Genomic DNA, 20376 nt, shown 5'->3' with positions numbered 1-20376 from the left:
AACGGGTTACGTACGTTCGCAGCGGGCAATAAGGCGAGGTGCGCAGCGGGCAATAAGGCGAGGTGTGCAGCGGGCAATAAGGCAAGGTGCGCAGCGGGCAAGATGGATCGATCAGGTGGAGGACGATTTGCGGACCCTCCGCAGACTGGTTAGTGTACAGCAGCCATGGACTGGTTGGCGAACAGCAGTCATGGACCGAGCTGAATGGAGAAGACTTTTATGTATTGCACAGGCCACTCCGGCCTTAGTCTGTTAATAATAATATTAATAATAATAATAATTGTTTGTTTTGTTTGCTTGTTCTTCAAATCGGATAAACGTTAATTCCGAAGTCTTCGCTCTCGCCACATTCCGCTGTTTCATTAGGGCATCGTATGTTCCACATTTGTTAGTGCAAGGGTTATTTTTGTTTTGCACTGCACGCACAAGTTTTATCTCTTCCACACTGCATATAAAATAGAAAACAATATGGCCACTAAGGGACTGTCATATACCACGAGGATAGGTTTTGGTCAGTTTTAGATATCCCCCACCCTCAGCGTGGACAACCGCTCATATAAATTTTACAAAAATTGTATGGATCGTGGACATTTACCATACAACCCCTCCCTCATAAACTGTCCACGTGGTATATGGCCCCAAACTGTAAAAATTGATAGTTACTGGTCATCAGAAGCGCATCCACGTTCCGAGTCATGGTTAGGGCAAATAGGAAATGCCAAATTGGGAAACAGTTCTGGTATTGGAATTAACATTAGCATTAAGCGTTTCGCACAAATTAGGTGTTGCAAGCCTAGACTGTTGTATGAGGTTAGCATCTCTTCCATCCGTTACCACAGGAGGCACTCTCCAACTGTCGAGATCTGTTCTAGCCACGTACTAGCGAATGTTTAAGGGGAAAAGAACTATTTATGTAATACGAACTCTCATAGGCGCCACAGTTGTTTGCAACTGTTAGTAACAGTATAGGAATCTTTTTGATAGAACAAAAACACAGAAAGAACTAAGACATACAGAATAGAAAGGGACGAGTCAGCCATCGGATCCACAACCTCCTGCTTATAGGCAGAAGCGGTAGCCACTAGATCACTAAGCTTGCCTCTGATTTGGGCAACAGTTCTGGTGTTGAGAAATCGATTTACCTTCTACCTGTACTGCCACCAGAGTTTGAATCCAAGGGAGAATGAGAAAATCTCTCACTTATCATGTCTGTATACACTCGATAGGTAGCATACCGTGAGAGACGTTTTCGGTAGCTGTTACGATAATGAACTGATTCGGGGGCTACAACTCATGATACATTTTTTTTTCAATAAGCCCCAATTGCTGGGGGCGCGGGTTCTGCTGATGATGCATTTCAATTTGTTTTACACAGCTGTGCGAAAAAAATATGGACTCCAACATGAAATGAGCGAGAATAAAGCGTTTTATCAAATCCCATCGGTGGGAGCCGCCTATCCGAATCAGTTTTTTTTCAATTTTTATACAAGTGCGATTGTTTTGATTCGAAGAGGTTTTTGTCTCTTTTATCGTTGTTTGTTATCTATTGATAGCGATCTGCAATCCCTGACTGGCACTGAAAGTATAACCGTCCCATGTTCACATGAAATCCATTTCAATATGGGACAGTTATGGTTGCGGCGGCAGTATATTCAATTTATAAAAATATTTAATCAGGGCTTGAAAAGTTCAGATATTTTCTTCGATTCTCAGGACAAATATAGCTTTTTGAAAATTCCTTCCAAAAGGGGCCTTCCAAAAAGCATAACGAACTTCTTGGAAATTTTAAGATTATCGAATATCTTTTATAAATACTTTGATGAATTTTATAGAAGTTGCAAAAAAGAATAACCCTTTGTTCGAGTTGAATTTCGTGGACAGCACTCCATCATATGCAATCTTACGGATTACAAAAAGGAAAAACCAATTCGTTTCAAAATTTTAAAAAGTACTGAAACATGAGGTAATGAAGGTGCAATAGATGCCAGAATAAAATCCTCACTATTTAGAAAATCTACGTACAGAAACAATGTCTTTGGTAGATAGTGTTCTTCCAGCAAATTTACTGAACTAATTGTACACATATCGAGCTGAGCCACCTTCCAACAATATTGAACAACATCTGTCAGTCAAAGCTTATTATTACCTTCAGAAATTATCTGAAATCATTACAATCAAAGCGCAATTTTGACATATCTTCTGGGAAACAAGTCATTTTTGGTAACCAAATAATTTCTTTATTCGAATAGAAAAGTAGGCAAGCATTAAATATAGGGCACATTGAAAAATACAGCCCTAATTTGTCAAGCTTCTTTTGCCGCACATGCATGCTCACTGCTGAAAAAATCACAAAAATAAGAAACAAACCAAATTGCATTTTCAATTGCTTTACTTTTGAAGTGTTGGGAATGATAATTTCTGCAAAACAGCAATGTTTCATCTAATTTTGTTTAAGGGGTTTTATCCATAAATTACGTGACGCTGAATTTGATGATGTTGGACACCCACCACCCCCACTATAACACTTTTTGTATGGAAAGTTAAGACGCTACTTGGCATCGACTTTATTTGGTTTTCTCTCAACGAATAACATAGCGCGTGATATTGGCTATGGATCGCAGCTATGGGAGATGGAGTATGGAGTGTTGCGTTACTGCTTTTTCCCTAATGCCCACACTTGCATGTTCTTTTTAAATTTGCGGTATGCACGCAGCATTGCATACTCACCTTCGATCGATTCATTGAATAATTGGCTGCTACTTTGCACAGCTTTATATTGTGTTGGAAAAGAGTATGTATTACTGGAAAAGGTAATCAGATGATACAAACTCTTTTATACCTAACTTCACAACTCACTTAATCTATCAAAACTAATCTCGACTCCCTTTTTCCAATAGTTCAAAAATAATCGGAAATCGAGATATCTGATTTTGCCGAGAATATATACAGGATTTGAAAGTCTATGCGGAAATTTCAATTCTCAACAATCAACAATCAATTCTTATTATATTTACTAGCATACTTCGTTTCGCCTAAAGTTGATTTATTCTCTGATTAGTTCTCGAATTATGCAGAAATTTCTGGATCATTTGTATGGGAGCCCCTCTTTCCAAAGAGGGAAGGAATCTCGGATAATCTTAAGAACCTTCCCCGGCCCTAAAAACCATACATTATTATACAAAATTCCTCTCGCCGATCGGCTCAGTATTTTGAGTCTATAAGGTAAGACAGACAGACTGTTTTTATGTATATAGATTATATAAAAAATGAGTGATAAATCATCAGTAATTTATTTAATGAATCCGCGTATTTGTATTCTAGCAAAAAACATCTAAAAAATCACTTTGCTTCACTCACACATAGGTTCTATACGAGTTTTCCTGGGTGGGACAGTTAAAGCATTGTCCTGCACCAACGGCATGATAATGGTAGAAGTGGAGCCAGTGGTTGGCAAGAATCATTTTATGCTGACATGTGAAGACATTCCATCAGGAAGAGCTTTATAATTTTCCTCTTAAAAAGATTATTTGACAATCATGCAAATTTCTGATCCTCCTTAGCTCAAAGGTAAAACGCGCGGCTACAAAGCAAGACCCATGCTGAGGGTGGCTGGGTCTCGATTCCCGGTGCCGGTTCAGGAAAATTTTCGACTGGAAATTGTCTCGACTTCCCTCACATAAAAGTATCATCATGCTAGCTCTCATGGATATACCGAATGCAAAAATGGTAACTCTGGCTTAGAAACCCTGCAGTTAATAACTGTTGAAGTGCTTAATGAACACTAAGCTGCGAGGCGGCTCTGTCCCAGTTTGAGGATGCACGCCAATAGGAAGAAGAAGGGAAGAAGCAAATTTCGCTATTTCTGAAAAGTAACATAAAATCCTAGCAGTTGGCAATAATTGATTGAAACAATCGACGATGAATACAACCGTTTGATCCAGTGTCTTCTGCTGAAAAGCTTGTAAAGATATTCGATAATCTTTTAAATTTTAAGAAGTCTGTTATGCTTTTGAAGGCCCTTCTTTTGGAAGGAATCTTCAAAAAAGCTATATTTGTCCTGAGAATCGAAGAAAATATCTGAACTTTTCAAGCCCTGATTAAACATTTTAATTGAATACATTGTCGTTGCGAAACCATAACTGTCCTATTATTGAGTCGGATTTCATGTGAACATGGGACGGTTATACTTTCAGTGGCAGTCAGGGATTGCAGATCGCTATCAATAGATAACAAACAACGATAAAAGAGAGACAAAAACCTCTTCGAATCAAAACAATCGCACTTGCATAAAAGTTGGAAAAACTGATTCGGATAGGCGGCTCTTCACCGATGGGGTTTGATAAAACGCTTTATTCTCGCTCATTTCTGTATGTTGGAGTCCATATTTTTTTCTGTACAGCTCGTAAAACAAATTGAAATGCATCATCAGCAGAACCCGTGCCCCCAGCAATTGGGGCTTATTGGAAAAAATGTATCATGAGTTGTAGATGCTAGAGATGCTAACCTCATATTAACAACAGTTCCAGGTTTGCAACACCTAATTTGTGCGAAACGCTTAATGCTAATGTTAATTTTAATACTGTATTGTTTCTAATTTGGTACTTCCTATTTGGTCAACCCATGGCGACTTCCCGGAACGTGGATGCGGATCTGACACCAGTGCAACTTTCAATTTTTACAGTTTGGGGCCATATACCACGTGGACAGTAGCTTATGAGGGAGGGGTTGCTGGTAAATGTCTCATGATCCATAAGGGCAATTCTTTTGTAAATTAACATGAGCGGTTGTCTACGCTATTAGAGGGAGGGTGGATATCTAAAACTGACCAAACCTGTCCCTCGTGGTATAGTGGGTGTTCCCCCTTTAGTGGCTCTACAGTTGTTCTATTTTATATGCAGTGTGGAAGAGATAAACTCTCAGAAAAAGCAGTGCAAAACCAAAAATAACCCTTGTACTAATAAAACGTGGAAATATAATGATACCCTAACGGTAAAACAAAGCGGAATGTGGCGAGAGCGAAGATTTCGGAATTAACGTGTATCCTGATTTGGAAGTTGTTAACAACAAACAAAACAAAACAATTGGTTATTATTATTAGCATTATTATTACCAGACTAAGCGCTGAAGCGGCCTTGCTGTAATACATAAAAGTCTTCTCCATTCAGGCTCGGTCCATGATCAGTTCGCCAACCAGTCCATGACTGCATGTATCGCCAACCAGTCTGGTGGAGGGTCCGCAAATCGTCCTCCACCTGATCGGGATCCATCTTGCCCGCCGCAAGGCACCTCGCCTTATTGCCCGCTGCACACCTTCGCCTTTATTGTCTCTGGGTTCGGATCGTTGTCGAGAACCATTTTCACTGGATTACTGTCCGGAGTTGACGTGCTCGACCCCACCGCAGTCCTTCAGGATTTTCGCGTGGTGAAAATGATGGATAAGTTCTGACAGCTGATGCAACTCGTGGTTCATTCAGTTCTTCCAGCATGCACTGTCCGGCACTATCTGCACTTAATTATAGATCGTATCAATGCAGCACTTTCCTCTTCTGAAAACTCCCAGTGCGCGTTGGTTCTCCACGAGACATCGTCCAGGTCTCTGCGTCCGTAGAGAAACTACTAATGCGTCTCCGAATTTCAGTTGGTAACGCCATAGGCGGACAAAACAAAACAAAAGCTAAGATTTTTATAATTTCTTATTATTACGCCTCCAGTGCCTTTAACGTAGTTTTAATTGTATAATACATTACCAAAATCACCCATATGAGATTATTTCTACTTTCTAGAATAAAATGTCTCCACACTTTAAAACTCAACACTTATTACAGTTTACTAACTAAGCTATCCTGCCGTTTTATCCAATATTTCACCAAAAATTTGGTTATCATCGGTGCAATCAGCTCCGGATCAGTCAGATGCACATGATGGGAAGCTTTCACATACTCCACTTCGTACAGCGGATTATGCTCCTTCAGCACTTCCGACATGGCCTTGAAGCCTTCCCATGAACCAGGATACGGCGAATCTTGCGCTTTGATCGTCAATTGGGGTACTTTCACCCGTTTGCCCAGATCCCAGTTCACCTCGTCCGACCAGCCGGGAATGTTGTTGTATTTCACTTTGTTATCGCGGTCAAAGTAGTACTTTCCCGGAAACTTTTTCGATGGTTTGATGTTCCTCTGTAATAAGAAAGGTGCTGTTTCCTTGGTGACGGATTCGAATGTTGCATCATACATCCTGTCCAGCATTTCTTCGTAAGTGTATGACGGTGGTTCTGATTTTTCACAATTTCTTTTGTCCGCTTCAATAAATTTCGACAGTATTGGTCCGACATATTTTACGAACTTGCCAGGATAGTAACTGTGGGGCTTCAAGGCATCTATTCCTATGTACATTTCAACTTTTTCCGGAAATAATGCTGTGAACATAAAACCCGATAATAGCTCCCATAGAATGCGCCATAATGGCCACTTTATCCCAGTTGTACTCTTTCATGATTTGCAGTATCAAAACCACGTTATCCAACTGATGGTACGCCATACCATTCGGCACCCACGAAGAGTGACCGTGACCTGGCAAGTCAATAGCAAGAAAGCTCACATCAGCCGGAAGTAATGGTATGAGCCTGTCAAATGTGCCACAGTTGTCTAACCACCCGTGAATGCACAATATGGGTTGTATGTTCTTTGGACCAAACCATTTCCCAGCTATTTTACCATAGGGAATAGGAATCTCCACCTCAGTTACCTATGGTCCAAAAAATATAAAAACGTATCATGTAATTGAACGATTCTTCATCAATGTTGCACATATCTGCTTTGGATTCTATACTATTTTGTCTATCGTGCAGCCTGACGTATCTAATCATGGGTGGAGATCAGGGTTAGCAAGTCTACTTTCCGAAATTAAGTTGTAGGTGCTAGAAGTTAATATCTTTATCGTGATGAATTCTCCAAAGTTTAATGCTTATCCTACTAAAGCGAAGCGATTTCTTTTGCAATCAAGTGCTGAGTTCATACTGACAGATGTGTAGAATCCCACTAATGTATACAACCAATGTGCTTTACTACGTTTACTACATGTGCAGATCAGTATACGACATAAATAACTACAAACAGCATGTGTAGAGCTTTAATTTGGTCAAGTAAAGCTTCTGGAAAACCAATGTATAATAAAATTCTGATCTCAGGTATTCTGTTCTAAGCTAACTTACAATAATGTAGTTGATCGAACTGAAAATAATATTTTGATTCAGTTAAGGATGTTATCAATCCTTTAGTATTCTGTTCTATCATTTAGTAGTTTGCCAATAATTTATTCCAGAGGCTAAATTCCAAAATGTGTTGTATGGTGGACTTCTAGTGTGAACTTTTTTTCTATAACTCTGCCTAACAGATCGATGTTTAAATTCCACTATGAAAGAAGTTACAGAGATACCTAGTTGCAGTAACTGAATGATAACAAAATTCCAATAATTTATTATAAGCAAGTGCTAATAATTATTAGTAAAATGCAATCATATCATATTAGGCAGAGTTGTAGATTAACCTTTGCACTAGAAGTCCACCATTTAACACATTTTGAATTCTAACCTCTAGAATGTGTTATTGACAAACTACTGAATGATCTAACGCAGATTACTGAATGATCGATAACATCCCTGCCCAAAAGTAGTTAATTGAAAAATGTAGATGAGAAATAAATATTCCACAAGACGTACAAGCTTCATACATTTTATGAACATTTTGATCAATACTATGTATGTGAATTGAACTATGGTGTGTTATATCTTTATCAAAATATGGTACAAGTTCATTTCACCACATTTATATATTTCACCGGTTACTGAATATCAACAAGCATGAACCTTTACAATACTCAAAGCAAAAATAATGTGTTGAGGGACTTTGCACCTGTATAGAGTTGTTGTTAAGCTTAAAGTTTTGCAAATTTTGCACGGAGAGTGAGTGAAAGTAAGCAATAACTGAAAATCGGCGGCTAAACTCGATCAGTTCACTGATGTGAAAACTTTAATTGTAACATAATATTCAATATCCGACTGATTATGTGATTGTTGACATACACATCACGAAAGTGTTTGAATCGGCTCACAAATGGTAATCAAAAATAATTAGTGATAAGAGATAAGAGAGCCCTGCCAAAATTGAATATAACTTCCTGAAACAGAATCGGTGCTCTCATGGGTAAGGTCATCCTGGTAGTTATCTTATTTGTTCTTATTGTATTTATCGGATGTAGGATAAAATGACGCTATTCAGATCGTCAATGTCTTCAATCTTTGTGCGAATGCTGAGAGTCCCCAAGCGTTCAACTGGAGTCGTTTTTAGTCAAAGATTCTTCCATAATCCACGCACTTGTGCTGATTTACGCTATACAGAGCAGCCAAAGGTACGAAAGAGTGGATGGGAAAGATACAACATCTCATTGAGTTCAAAGTCCAATGCAATACATTTTACCTATATTTATATCGCGTCTTTTCATAAACAGGTCGAAGAAATACGAATTCCGGTGTCATACGGTGAAATCGCCGGAAAGTGGTGGGGACCGAAAGATGTTCGTCCAATTGTTTCGCTGCATGGTTGGATGGATAACGCTGGAACCTTCGATAGACTGATACCACTTCTGCCTCATCACATGAGCTTCCTGGCTTTGGATTTTGCTGGCCATGGATTATCGTCGAAAATTCCCGACGGACTGATGTATCATGCGATGGACAATGTTTACATGTTGAGAATGGTGATGCAATACTTTCATTGGAAAAAGATTTCGTTTATGGGGCACTCAATGGGATCACTCATCGGCTTTGTTTTTTCATCGATATTCCCAAATGTAGTAGATTTCAACATCGGGATAGATGTGCTAAAACCGCATATAATGGATCCTAACAAGGTTGGACCACGCTTGCAGAAGGAAATTCCACTAACGTTAAAAGCTGATATGCGTAACCGTGACGGCACTGAGCCTCCAAGCTATACTTATGAAGATTTAGCGTATCGTCTTTACCTTGGAACGCACAAATCTGTGTCAATAGAGACTGCTCCGTACTTGTTGGATCGTAACATCCAGAGATCGTCGGTGGATCCAAATAAATTCTACTTCAGCCGGGACAGCAGAATGAAATTTAGCCTTGGGATTGGCTGGGGTCAGGAGGTAAATCTAGAGCAGGCAAAGAGAATGGTGATGCCTTATATGTTTCTCAAGTCGAAGCATTCACCGTATTATGAACACAGGAAATACTATAACGAATTTATAGAAGTCGTGCAAAAGAACAACCCCTTTTTTGAGCTGCATGTTGTAGACAGCACACATCACATGCATCTTACAGAACCAGAAAAAGTTGCACCGATAATTACGAATTTTTTGTTGAAATATTGGAAGCATGATGCGTTGAATCAGGCAATGCCACAGTGAATAAATATTTGATTGGATGAAATACACAACTTCTTTTAGTTTTTATCTCTGGGCTGTTATTATTCTTACAATTATAATTTGGGGGAGCAATGGAGCATACATCGAGGCATGTATTCAGGGCCAAATTTACCTAGTCTAAGGGTCGAATGTGTGCAATCGACCAACGAAAATATTGGTTTTCGCATACAGGTAGTTACGGTAGCAAATATCTATGTTGCATAAAAAAGATACATGCACAAATTTTTGCGTATACGCAGCGCCCGTCGCGGCATTTTTCCCGGTACACACGTACTGGCCTCCTTAGCCGTGCGGTAAGACGCGTGCTACAAAGCAAGACCATGCTGAGGGTGGCTGGGTTCGATTCCCGGTGCCGGTCTAGGCAATTTTCGGGTTGGAAATTGTCTCGATCTTCCCTGGGCATATCATCGTGTTAGCCTCTTGCTGATATACGAATGCAAAATGGTAACTTGGCTTGAAACCTCGTGAAAGTTAATAACTGTGGAAGTGCTCAATGAACACTAAGCTGCGAGGCGGCTCTGTCCCAGTGTGGGGATGATGTAATGCCAATAAGAAGAAGAAGAACGTACTGGCCTTCCTTAGCCATGCGGTAAGATGCGTGGCTATAAAACAAGACTGAAGGTGACTGGGTTTGATTGCTGCATGTTCTATGTTTCTTAGAGTTCATTAATTCTTATTTGTGACCTGATTTTGGTGATCCTTTGGCTATACTGCGTTCCTGTCTTCCATCCATGACTGCTGTGTTTCCATTAGCCATAATCACTGGCTGGCACAAGAGAGTACATAAACCGACGCGCCGCAAACCGCCAGGCATCCACACTACAGGCGTACCGCCATTTCGCTTAGTGTTGTTGCGGGGCTTCGAGGCTTCGTCAAACGGATTATGGCGTAGCACGTGGGTGGATCTTTTACGGTGCAATTGATTGGCTTGATCAAAGGTGTGGTTTGAGCAGATTTGAAAAATGAAACGTATTGGTTTGCTAAAAACTGGAAATAAAACAAAAATTAAGATTGTGTAGTCCTTCATTTTAGACACCAGAAGGATCAAACGAAAAAGTCTACCAACCGCTGTTTTTTTTTCAGAGAATGCGTCAAATGCACAAATCTGTGTGAGTCAAGACAGTCCAAGTCTGGTCGCATTTTTGCGAATGCTAAGCGAGGGGAAGGATAGTTAGTTGGACACCTACTTAAGAAAGATGCAGAGAACTCTCGTAGGTGCCACAGAAGGTTTTGGAATCGTTAGTATGGAAGTTTGTTATAACAGTACGGATCGTTTTGGTAGAACGTGAAATACAGAAAGAACTAAAATAGAAGATAGAAATACAAAGTATGAAGGGGAAGAGCTTGGAATTGAACCTTGTTTAAGCGGTATAGCTACTAGACCACCGAGCTCGTCTATGATTCACATGTACTGTATTTACAAACACAAAAATTTAGATATCCATGTTTGAAAAAAATACCTGATTGATGCACCTAGCGGTATTTGTGCCTTCCTCGTGCATCAGATATACTAAAAAAATTGAGTGAGAATTTCTTATTGCAAAACTTATTGCAAACAAATCGGATCAAGATAAGTGTCTAAAAGATGAGTGAGTTTTATTTTGCGCACATACATACACACACGCACAAACATACACACAGACAGACGCGGAGGAAGTCCTAGGCGAGACGGTCAAGGTGAGGGCACTCACTACGGAGATGAATCTAAGGGTTAAAGACCTGGACGAGATCACCGAAGTCGAAGTAGCTTCGTCACGGCACTGCGGCGACATAGTGTAAAGTGGAGACGCCCACCGCAGCCGTTCGGCTACGGAAAGGTCCGGCAGGGGACGCAGGTAGCATTGGTTCGGCTATCTGCAGCGGACGCCTCAAGAGTAGTCAAGTTAGGGAGCGTCAAGGTGGGGATGGTCGGTATGCCCCAAAGTGCGCATATACGAGCAACCCGAAATTTGGCTTCAGAAGTGCCTGGAAATCCGGGGCACAAGCAATGCCGGACCTGCAAAAGGCCCTGACAGAAGGAATCCTCCTGCGGACGCTGCGGATTGGAAGGACATAAGGCAATAATGCTGCACGAACTTCCCAATTGTTTGATTTGTTCCAGCAAAGCTGTGGAACAGGAAGCACCAGAAGGGGGTTCGATGATGCCCGGCGTTTCAAGCGTGCTGCAAAAATCACAGCAGTGCAGATAATGCTTATAGCTGGCTTGCTCGGCCTCGCCTGGAGTGTTTGGTGTGCGCAGGTTTAGAGTAAACGGCGGAACACGGTGTTGTTCAGTGCCTGCCTGGGCGTTTTCCAGCAATGCGTGACCACATGCTTGCCACATGTGGGTCTGGACACTACCCGGACAACTTAGATTTCGGAGGATGTGTAAAGATGAAGTTGGCTGGAACGCCGTTTTATCGGCTATCGCCCAAATCAGTCTCGGAGCTACCACAGAAGGTGGCACGTATGGACTCAAGCGATGGCTAGTTTGGGCAAGCAAATAAGCAGAGGTGGTCCAAGGGATCGGAGTCGGCTTCATGGGTCATTACCGGTGGTCATGCGTTGTGGTCGAACTCGATCCTTTTATCGAAACAAATGGCCGCGCGAAGAACAACATGGTATCGTCGCTTTCGCGGCGTCCGGTCAACCGGGGCGGGTTCCGAGTCCGAGAGACGGAAAGGGGTCACCTCGTCAAGGCTACGGGGCAGGCGTAGGCACCGCGTCGGCAAGTCCGGCTGTGTGCTGGCGAATAGGGCCCCATCGCAGAAAGGTCAATTTAAGGGGTGCACGCGGCATCATCATTCTTGATACCAGTCGCAGAGGGAAGCAGATTTGCGACAGTCGACCTTTCCACCTCTCCGAGGACCCATAGGGCGGTAAGGCGTCATACCTGGAAATGCCGGCAACGCGTTGGCATACTGATACCATGGTGTTCTTCTAAAAAGCGAGTTGACGATGTTCGGTGCCGTGCAAGGACACGCAGCTAACCTCGAGGGTGCCGTTGTGCATATTTGGCCCCTTTGAAGCATTACTTTCTGGTTGTACCGAAGGGACTATGTGCTTGCAGCGGCAATGGAAACGGTTTAGCGGGTTGGGGATGTAGTCCTGCCTCCCTCGTTTGCTGTTGAAGTGATCCCTAACTCCCCGCACTTCCTGGACAACGGCCAGGATGTCTGGTTGAGCAAGATCTCCACCTCCATTGCTTAGGAAGAAAAGAAAAAAAACACACAGACAGACATCATCTCAATTTTCGTCAAGCTTGAGTCGATTGGTATATAACTCTTTATGGGTAAATTCCGGACCTTTCTATCACAAAAATTAGTGATAATATAGCCTTTTCGTTACACCTTGGCATGCGCGATAAAAAAGCGCGGAACTGGAACAAAATAGAATGAGAAAAGAGGCGATGGCGGTGATTAAATAAATTTTCTGTTCCCTCAAAGCGTTACATGACGAAAGTCCGGAATTGAAAAAGCAACTAAATCGGAGCAAAAGCTTACTCTTACCGTAGTGCGAATATTGAATCCGCCCACTACCTCGTTGCAGTACGCCTGCGCTCGAAACTCTCGACGGAGTACAACACGCGTCGAAGTCGAACGCCGCAGCTTAACATTGGGCTACAAGACGGTAGACTAGCCCAAGGATACGCGTAGCAGCTGGAAGTGGCACTCCCAACGGAAGAGCAACTAGGCGAAGCGTCTCTTGCAGATGGCTAGAGAGATATTCGATCCGCCATTGGTAACACCGCAACCGCTGCACTTGGCACGGTGACCCCGGATCAGAGAAACGAATGTAAGCAGTTAGTGGAAGCGAAGAATGCAGCATGGGCGAGATTGCTACAACACCGCATCGAGGGCGCTACATGGCAGAAAGATCGAGACCGTAAGCAAGAAGAGACGGAGCCAACTTCTTACCAAAGTGCTAATAATGTTACATGAAAGTTCTGTGAAGTTAGACTACCGGTCACGTATAGGCCTGATATATGTAATATGAGATATAAACGGGAACCTTCTTAGCGAACGAGCGTGCAGGATGATCTCAAAAGGTGGCGGTAGGACTACTGAAGAACACCTGAATGGCGATGTGGCAGACGAAGATGGCGGTATGTTGATGAACCTGGAAGAACGCGCGCAGGACAAAATTTTACCGGTTCCGGATCTCCAGGAAATTCAGGAGGAGATTGGCCGGCTGAAGAACAACAAAGCCTCTGGGGTTGACCAACTACCAAGAGAGCTATTTAATTACCAAGATTTGGGAGGAGGAAATGTTATGCCGTCGACTAGCACCAATTGCAAGAGAGTTCGGGGGGCAGTCCAAGGCGGGTTTTATGGGCGAAGGCTCCACCACGGACCAGGTGTTCACCATTGGCTAAGTACTGCAGAAATGCCGTGAATACAACGTGCTCACGCATTATCTATTCATCGACTTCAAAGCCGCATATGATGCTAATCGATCGGGACCATAGCAATGGTGCATCTGAAATGCACGAACACGGATTTCCGGATAAATCTGAAACGATTGAAAGTCAAAGCGACTGTGATGGATCTGGTGATTATTGTGCGAAGTTCAGGAGTTTCAGGGGCATTTGAGTCCCTTTGAAATGCGCAGAGGGTTACGGCAAAATGATGAGGTCTTTCGTGTCTGTTATTCAACATCAGTTTTGGAAGGGTAATACGAAGATCAGGGATTAAATAACGAGTAGGTACCAATTTGGTTCAATAAGTCCCGTCCAGCTATTTGGTTTTCTCCCGACGACATATTATGGCACGTAATTTTGAGAAGATGGAAAGCCTGCATCAGACTGGAAGAGAGAAGCTAAGTGGATCGGACTAGTCATCAATACGTCGAAGACGATCAGCTAACATGATAGGAAGAGATTCAAGAGAAGACAATGTGAGACACCCCACTGCGAGTTTGCATCGGTAGTGACGAAATCGAAGTAGTAGAATAATTTGTGTATTTGGGCTCACTGGTGACTGCCGAAAATGATACCAGCAAACAAATTCGGAGACGTATTATAGTGGCTGGAAATCGTACGTACTTTGGACTCCGCAAGACGATCGACGATCCAATCCAATAGAGTTTGCTGCCGTACCAAACTGACTATCTACAAAACGCTTATTAGACCGGTAGTTCTCTACGGACACGAGACCAGGACGATGCTCGTGGAAGACCATCGCGCACTTGGAGTTTCGAAAGCGAAAGTGCTGCGTCTCCATCTATGGTGGCGTGCAGATGACGGACGATACGTGGAGGAGGCGAGTTGCATGAGCTGCTGGGAGAACCATCCATCGTTCACGCCGTGAAAATCGGACGACTCTTATATACCACCACACAGGCCACTTCGGCCTTAGTCTGAATAAATAAATAATAATCGGAGCAAATCGTTATCAGTAAAATTCGATCACGGTTGTCAACTGTATCGAACAAAAGATCACACCGAACGATGCGTTACAATATCCAGCGATTGTCGGCGGAAGGAGTATCGGCTGAGTACCGCCAGAAGCTCAACGAACTGATAAGTGCAATCAACGTTAGCGACAATATCAACGATCTATGGGAGTCGATTCATGGAGCGGTGAGCACAACAGCACGAGAAACGGTAGGCACTGCACATAGGCTACGAATCACGAGTTTTGTGTAATTTTATTGGACTTTGGGGATTAGGTTCTATGACAGAGGTTTGTATTAGTTAGTGGGTTGTCAATGTGATAGTCATTGAATTGATTATTTATAGGAATCGAGTTTTCCGTTCATTTGCACTTCTACCAAAATGCTAATTTTTTCTAATTACTTCATTAAGGCGTTTATTTAATGGAATATTAAGCTCAACACAAAATGCTTAGTTAGTTGAAGACATAGTTTAAGATGGAAACGGTATGGACTCCGTTTCCAGTTCTAGCGATTGCTAGAACAGTTTTTTTAGAGATGCAAAATAAGAGAATTGAATGGGCCTGGGATCGAACATACGGCCTTCTGCATATGAAGCAGAAGGGGTAGCTATACGACCATCAACCTTTTTTATTTACTTCACATAATATTTCTTGCCAATAAATCATGTTGCTTCTGAAAACTATCAGATGGTTGACATTTCGCGGTGTACCATATCGTGGTCAGTATCATTTTGCGGTAATCTGTTTTGCGGTATTTACAAATTGGCGGTATTCCGTTTTTCGGTATATATAATTTCGCAATGTTCCGTTTCAATGTGTCCAGGCTTAGCTTACCTTTTAAACTTTTTTTTTTAGTATTTTATAAGAGTAGCATTTAATTTATAAATAGTTCGCCATTCTTTTCTACCAATTCTTAATTTCCTCTTCTTTATATGACCGCTTCTTTCATTGCGTTTCCATTTCATGTATTTTCCTTTTACTTTTACGCATTATTTCTTGTTATTTCTTCCTTAAATGTTAGCCGGTATTAGGAGAAATACCATGTGCTGCCTTATTTAAATGCGCGCATTTACCAGGTCTAAAGGGAAGTATGTTGTTTTGCTTTCTTTAAATGTTTGCATTTGCCCAGTAGAATGAGAAGTTTGTTGTTGTGCCCTCTTCAAATGTTCGCATTTGCCAGTTATAAGGCGAAGTGTGTTGTTTCTCCTTTTTTAAATGTCCGCATTTGCAAATATGTTTTGCTTCAAAATATTTGTTTTTTTTTGTTGAGATTTGAATTCATACAAGTCTGATGTAAACTCAATGATTATTCGTTCTATATAATAAATAGGTAAATTTTGAGTCTTTCCAAAGCTAAACAACACATTTTTGAACTATTTTATATGAATACTGAATAAATACGAGTATGAGGTTGCTTTTGATTTGTGAGCTGAAACGTGTCAGATGTATTATGTTTCCTGTTGTATCTGGCTTGTTTTAATAAGAACTCTACTTAAGAAGTATAAAATGATATTCCCCGGAAGCTATATCTAAGATGGCAGCCCCATCTCGGTGGATAGGGCCAACAACCTATACTGTTCCCTGAAACATCTGAAACATTAGATTTGTTCGAGAATCCGACAACGAAAGAATTCGGACTGATTTTACGGCAAACGACTCTTAACGCGTAAGAACGGACTAGAATTGGCACATGGAACGTTTTAACCCTAGCCAGCAGGGTAAATTACATGAAGCTTGAGATCCTGGGACTGAGTGAAGTCCGTTGGTTAAATTTAGGAGAACACTGAATGCCGTCGTGACAAATTCTGCTATATTCTGGTTTACGAGGTGAACACGATCCCAGGCATCATGGAGTTGGCTTCCTACTAAGCGCCCAGGGACACTCTGCGCTTATGAAGTGGGAACCTATAAGTGAATGGATAATCGTTGCCAGATTTAGAACACTTGTCCTTACTATAATCCAATGTTATGCGCCAACCTATGCTGCCGATCTTCAAGACCAAAATAACTTCTACAGCCAACTCAATGCCGTCGTACATAGAATTCCAAAGGTTGATATCAAGTTCTGTATGGGCGACTCCAATTGGCGCATTGGCGCGTCATGGGACGCCATGGTCTTGAAGAAATAATCGAAAACAGGTAGCTGTTCGCAAAATTCTGTGGTAATAACGACATGGATCGTTTTGGGGGGATCGTTTTTCCTTCATCGACCGGTTCACAAGGGTCTCCTGCGACGGTTTACAGAAAATCAAATCGACCAATCGACAATGGAAACGGAGCCCTCTTGATGTAAGGAATAAAACGTAATGACGATATCGCGTCTGATCATTACCTCCTCATCGGCAAAATCTGCCTGCGCATTGCGCGGTTTCGTCGGCAGGAGGAGAGAGTTGAACGACGCTTCAACACACGCAGACTGGAAGCTGTCACGGTGAAACGGTTCACCGTTGAAGAACTGGAGACACGTGTTGCAGGCATTCCGAAAGGTGGCAGCGTGAAAAACCTATGGACCGCCATCAAGAAAGCCTTCAGCGCCACCAACTAACAAAAAACTGGGCAAACTGCACACCAAGATGAAACAATGGATCAGCAATGAGACCCAAAAGAAGATTAAGGAGAAAAGAGAAGCCAAAGCCGCGATAGAGCGAACAAAAACGTTAAGGATGTGACGTCAATGGGGTCTTGTCCGACCCTATCCGGGTCGTTGCTGGTGTGAGGCAAGGATGTATACTATCACCGCTACAGGATTTGTCTGCAACTGACAATGTGACCATGGTAGATCGTAAACCGTAACACGTCACGCAAAGGTGTCTACCCAGCTTTACGGGGTGGTAAAACAGGCAGATAAGTGAACGCACCATAATCCGAATTTTGAATTCTAATGTAAAATCTGCGTTGCTATATGCCAGCGAAACATGATGTGTATCAGTGGAGAACACTCAATGGCTGCAGAGGTTTATCAACAGATGCTTGTAGGTACGTAATTCGTGCCTGGTGGCCTCACAACTGGATCTAAACAACAAGCTCCATCGTCGTTGTCAGCAGAGGCTGATAGCAAGAGAAATTCGGGATCTCTTCTGATTATTATATGAGAAAATGTTTGTTTGATTTGTTTTGCCTGTCTCGTATTTTTAGCCTTATTTCCGTTCATTTTGATAGGGGTGATCGGGGCAATATGGGCCACCTAAGGAAATCGTTCTGAAAAGCGCTGAAAAGCTCAAAAAAACATCATTCAAATGTAGTTGACTTATACTAGAGAATGTTACCTTTCATATTACGTCGATGAATGACGAAAAATGCGTTTGGAAATTGTTGGAATGCACTTTTAAAAATGTATTGATTTCAATGTGTGTTCCCGACTATATGGGGCAATATGAGCCACCATTTGGGGCAGTATGGGCCACCCATCCAAAACGTTTAATTAGGCGAAAAAAGTATTGTAATATGGTAGAATATGATATTCCTACAACAGTTTGAAGTATTCCATACCAAATAAAATTAATAAACCGTACAACAGCGGACTGAACCGATTTGCCACTCTTCACTGTTTGAACAGCCACATTTCAATTGGTCAATGGTCATTTTTTCTGTTGTGTTGTGATCGCAGGTATGCGCTGCTGTAATTTTTCCGTAATGAATCTTACATATATGATAATATTTTATGCCGTCAACTAGCACCAACTGCAAGGGAGTTCGTGGGGCGATACCAGGCGGGTTTCATGGGCGAACGCTCCACCACGGACCAGGTGTTCGCCATTCGCCAAGTACTGCAGAAATGCCGCGAATACAACGTGCCCACACAACATCTATTCATCGACTTCAAAGCCGCATATGATACAATCGATCGGGACCAGCTATGGCAGCTAATGCATGAACACGGATTTCCGGCTAAACTGACACGGTTGATCAAAGCGACGATGGATCGGGTGATGTGCGTAGTTCGAGTTTCAGGGCATTCTCAGGTCCCTTCGAAACCCGCAGAGGGTTACGGCAAGGTGATGGTCTTTCGTGTTTGCTATTCAACATCGCTTTGGAAGGGTAATACGAAGAGCAGGGATTAACACGAGTGGTACAATTTTAATAAGTCCGTCCAGCTATTTGGTTTCGCAGACGACATAGATATTATGGCACGTAGCCTTGAGAAGATGGAGGAAGCCTACATCAGACTGAAGAGGGAAGCTAAGCGGATCGGACTAGTCATCAACACGTCGAAGACGAAGTACATGATAGGAAGAGGTTCAAGAGAAGACAATGAGCCACCCACCGCGAGTTTGCATCGGTGGTGACGGAAATCGAGGTGGTAGAAGAATTTGTGTACTTGGGCTCACTGGTGACTGCTGAAAATGACACCAGCAGAGAAATTTGGAGACGCATAGCGGCTGGAAATCGTACGTACTTTGGACTCCGCAAGACGCTCCGATCGAATAGAGTTCGCCGACGTACCAAACTGGACAATCTACAAAACGCTAATTAGACCGGTGGTCCTCTGCGGACACGAGACCTGGACGATGCTCGTGGGAGGACCAACGCGCACTTGAGTTTTCGAAACGAAAGTGCTGCGTACCATCTATGGTGGGGTGCAGATGGCGGACGGTACGTGGAGGAGGCGAATGAACCACGAATTGCATCAGCTGTTGGGAGAACCATCCATCGTTCACACCGCGAAAATCGGACGACTGCGATGGGCCGGGCACGTAGCCAGAATGTCGGACAGTAACCCGGTGAAAATGGTTTCTCGACAACGATCCGACGGGCACAAAGAAGGCGAGGTGCGCAGCGGGCAAAGGTGGATCGATCAGGTGGAAGATGACTTGCGGACCCTCCGTAGACTGCGTGGTTGGCGACGTGTAGCCATGGACCGAGCCGAATGGAAGACTCTTATACACCGCACAGGCCACTTCGGCCTTAGTCTGATTAAATAAATAAATAATATATGATAATATTCTTGTATTTGACTACTGAAATTTGAATTTGTTTCGCATTTTAGGGCCTGTTATCTTGATCTGTGCAGGTATGCCCATATTGCCCCATAGAGACTGGTTTTGGAAAAAATAAGTTGTATGATAAATTCAGATTTGTATCACTACAATCGTGTGTGCCCAATATTCAATTTTAATATATCTTTTGATTGTGGTGTATTTTGACCTGTATTTAATCAGTTTTGTGCCAAAACCTTATTTATAAACTTCAAATCTAATAATAATTTTGACTATGCAGCGAAAATTTACATATTCATGTGTATTTTCATGTTGGAATTGAATTTAATTGCGGTTTTCACGTTGAGGCATATGTGGAGCATTGTTTTAAAGATCATATAACTTTTACATGATAAAACTTATCAATAAGCTCAAAATGAGGGTGGCTCATATTGCCCCGTATGTTCATATTGCCCCTACTGCCCCTATGACTTGATTTTCACTTGTCATTATATCGCCAATGCTAGGGGAGCAACTGACAGGACTGAAAGCATCGATGCTTAGATTCAACCTAGGACCCTTTATGAAATATTTTTCGGAATTTCCTTCAAATTCTAGACAAGCATAACATTTTAACA

At 42.2% G+C, this 20376-nt stretch overlaps 1 protein-coding gene and 1 pseudogene across 2 annotated transcripts; one reads left to right on the top strand and one right to left on the bottom strand.

Annotated features, from left to right (window-relative positions):
• Nucleotides 1-5687: 5687 nt before the first annotated feature.
• Nucleotides 5688-7741, bottom strand: LOC134210426 (probable serine hydrolase; annotated as a pseudogene).
• Nucleotides 7742-7908: 167 nt separating this feature from the next.
• LOC134218139 (probable serine hydrolase) lies at nt 7909-9474 on the top strand. 2 transcript variants are annotated; one of them, XM_062697016.1, is made up of 3 exons: nt 7909-8114; nt 8257-8406; nt 8506-9474. In XM_062697016.1, the coding sequence occupies exons 1-3, from the start codon at nt 8112-8114 to the stop codon at nt 9427-9429; spliced, it is 1077 nt and encodes a 358-aa protein (XP_062553000.1). In that variant the 5' UTR covers nt 7909-8111; the 3' UTR covers nt 9430-9474. The 2 variants fall into 2 exon arrangements, with proteins under 2 accessions (XP_062553000.1, XP_062553001.1); XM_062697017.1 differs by having other exon boundaries at nt 7910-8201.
• The last annotated feature ends 10902 nt before the right edge of the window (nt 9475-20376 follow it).

The sequence above is a fragment of the Armigeres subalbatus genome, chromosome 2, assembly GCF_024139115.2.
Source record: "Armigeres subalbatus isolate Guangzhou_Male chromosome 2, GZ_Asu_2, whole genome shotgun sequence".
NCBI classification, from domain to species: domain Eukaryota; kingdom Metazoa; phylum Arthropoda; class Insecta; order Diptera; family Culicidae; genus Armigeres; species Armigeres subalbatus.
The sequence above is the reverse complement of the archived record's forward strand: the minus strand, read 5'-3'. Positions and strand labels throughout refer to the sequence as shown.